At 45.7% G+C, this 2934-nt stretch overlaps 1 protein-coding gene across 1 annotated transcript in view; it reads right to left on the bottom strand.

The window, feature by feature from the left end:
* Window positions 1-2934, bottom strand: part of stambpl1 (STAM binding protein-like 1) — a 5367-nt gene that overhangs the window by 335 nt on the left and 2098 nt on the right. The window contains exons 3-8 of the mRNA XM_035668760.1: window positions 2437-2532; window positions 1867-2082; window positions 1510-1657; window positions 1152-1276; window positions 904-1041; window positions 236-348 (exon numbers count right to left, since the gene is read on the bottom strand). Coding sequence (XP_035524653.1) covers window positions 236-348; window positions 904-1041; window positions 1152-1276; window positions 1510-1657; window positions 1867-2082; window positions 2437-2532 — 836 coding nt within the window. The remainder of the gene's footprint in view (window positions 1-235; window positions 349-903; window positions 1042-1151; window positions 1277-1509; window positions 1658-1866; window positions 2083-2436; window positions 2533-2934) is intronic.

Raw genomic sequence — 2934 nt, 5'->3', positions numbered from 1 at the left:
CTATCAGTGATCAATCAGTGATCAATCAGTGATGAGTCAGTGATCAATCAGAGATCAGTCAATGATCAATCAGTGATCAGTCAATGATCAATCAGTGATCAATCAGTGATCTATCAGTGATCAGTCAATGATCTATCAGTGATCAATCAGTGATCTATCAGATTAATTCAGGAATATAATTGTTGCTGAAAGGCATTGTGGGAACTGTAGTCTACAGTGTGTGTGTTGGACCTACTCGTTGTGTTTGGGAGCGCAGACGATGGCGATGGCCTCCGGCAGCATCAGCTGATAGGAGCAGTGAGTGTGGAGGTCGACACTGGAGAGGAAGGCCGTCTGAGTGGGGTGAGTCTGAGCACAGAGAGGTCAAAGGTCAAAGGTCAGAGACTGAATCAGGACCACCCAGGATAGAGGGTGGTCCTGTAGAGAGGAACTGGTTTTCAGTGGACAGGAAGAGTCAGACCTCTTCCTCTCTCTCCCTTCTCATCTGTTGCACACAGGCACTGTTGCCATGGTGATATCAGATCATGCAAATGAAGGAGAAGAAAAAGTACAACGAAGGTAATTTTTCTGTGTGTGTGTTATCACATTGTGGGGACTCACACCTGATTGCCCACTCACACTGTGGGGACCGCACAGGTTTAACTATCTATATATATGTATAGTTACATATATATATATACATATATACAGTTAAACAGTTTAAGATAGATTTTAGATATACAGTTTAACTGTGTATCTCTAAAATCACAAAGAAATCTTTCTCTGAAACATGTTTAATGTGTGTTTACGTTGTTTGTTAGCTGATACGCCCCCTTTCCTCTCACTGTACAGGCTATAAACATATTCAGATTTAGGCTGTATGTTTAGCGTGTATTAGCTGATGTGTTTAGCATGTAGTCGTACATGGATCCAGCCCAACGTCAGCAGGTTCTGTTGGTCCTGGAAACTGAACAGTTCCTCCACGTTCTCCATGTCGCAGAAATCTGGACCGGCCGACTGTTTGGGGATCACGACGTGAGTCAGCACGAACTCGTTGTGCGTCTGAGGGCGAAAGACATTGACACAGACAGCAGAGGGGAGGAGAGAGACTGAGTACTTGGTCAGCTATGAGTACTACAACAGAAGTACTACCTCACTGGTCCCAGTCTCACCAGGCGTCCACAGAGGACTCCGCAGGTCTCGATCCCTCTCGCCGTGTTGGAGTCGGCCAGCAGGAGGAACCGATATGTCAGATCTCTGGGAATCACCACCCGCCTCAGACCCTCCACCCTCTGAGCTGCACACACAAAACAAACACTCACACACAGGACAGGTACTGCCAGGTACACACAAACAGTACACACTGAGTACACACCGAGTACACACCGAGTACACACAGTCAGTACACACAGTCAGTACACACCGAGTAAACACCGAGCACACACCGAGTACACACAGTCAGTACACACTGAGTACACAGAGTACACACAGACAGTACACACTGAGTACACTCAGTACTTTTGTACTCACTGTGTACTCCTGCCAGCGTGGCAGCTGGTTGGCTGACGGGAGCTGGTGGTCTGTTCCTGTTAGGATCCGCCCCCTGGGAGCGTAGGCTGTCTCTGATTGGCTGCTGAGACAGACAGGAGCCGTCCGTCACCTCAGGCACTTTGGTCCCCTGAAGGAGAAACACGTTACCACAAAAACTACTGCAATGCTGGTGATACTACACAGTACTGTTATTAATACTACTAATACTACTACTGATATCAGTATTAGTATTAGTATTAGTATTATTAGTATTATTAGTATTATTAGTATTATTATTAGTATTAGTATTAGTAGTATTAGTATTAGTAGTATTAGTACATTACAGCCTATTCTCACCTTTGGCTCCGCCTCCTCTACTCTCCTATTGGCCAGTTCCTGGCGCCTCAGCTGGTCCTCGAAGTAGCGGAACTGTTCAGATTCGATCTGCATCCGTCGCAGGGCGGCAACTCGCTGCCGCTCCTCCTCCAGCAGCAGGAAGCGCCTCCTGTCCTCGTCCAATAGGGAGAGCCGCTGCAGCTGCTGGCCACACCCATCCGCAACCACCGCCTGACTCTGAGGGAACAGGAAGTCACATGATCACGGCTGCGGACACCTACAGATAGCTACACTGTTAGCATAAAGCTGATTTAATGTTTACACCCAGTTTACATAGAATACATTGGTTTTAGCCTAGCTTAGATTAGCCTAGCTTAGCTTTTCCAGGTTACAACCACGTTCTTTGTCTGAATGCACGTCAGTCATATACCCATAATGCACCAGACCTCAACTCAACAGGAGTCCACAGAGAACACCTGATCAATAGAATAATCAATATTCACTGATACCGTTGATTGAGAGAACTCTGTGACAGAAATAAACCTGTCAATCAATCACACGCTGCACTCTGATTGGACAGCACAAACACACCTGAGCTCTGAGGTACTCGCTGTGTTCCCTGCTGTATTTCTCCTGAAGACGTTTCTTCAGCTCGTCTTTACGAGGAAACGCCACTTCCTGAAGTTTCTGTGGAGTCACAGTACAAGTATCAGTACGAGTACTAGTAGTATCAGTACAAGAACTAGTAATATTATTAGTAGTAGTACACAACATGAAGTAGAAGCAGCAGATCTTTGTATACATTGAGAACCACCAGTAGAAGTTCATTACATTCATTGAGCAGACATTGAGTCACGATATAGTAATGTAAGAACCGTTCTTCAGTCTTATGTTGAAATGTAGTCTTATTTTGAAATGTAGTCTTATTTTGAATTTCCTGTTCAGTACGGACAGTTTAAGGTCCAGACACCCAACTGTGAGCCTATCGTGACGTCACCATCAGCTTGTGGAGAACCACTTTGAAGACTCGAGTTTGGCATTTGGCCGTCACCATGACAGTAAAATGCAGCCAGCGGAGGTCACGTGAAG

This window comes from Morone saxatilis, unplaced genomic scaffold (genome assembly GCF_004916995.1).
Source record: "Morone saxatilis isolate NCDOM2014 unplaced genomic scaffold, NCSU_SB_2.0 Contig1, whole genome shotgun sequence".
Lineage (NCBI taxonomy): Eukaryota > Metazoa > Chordata > Actinopteri > Moronidae > Morone > Morone saxatilis.
The sequence above is the reverse complement of the archived record's forward strand: the minus strand, read 5'-3'. Positions and strand labels throughout refer to the sequence as shown.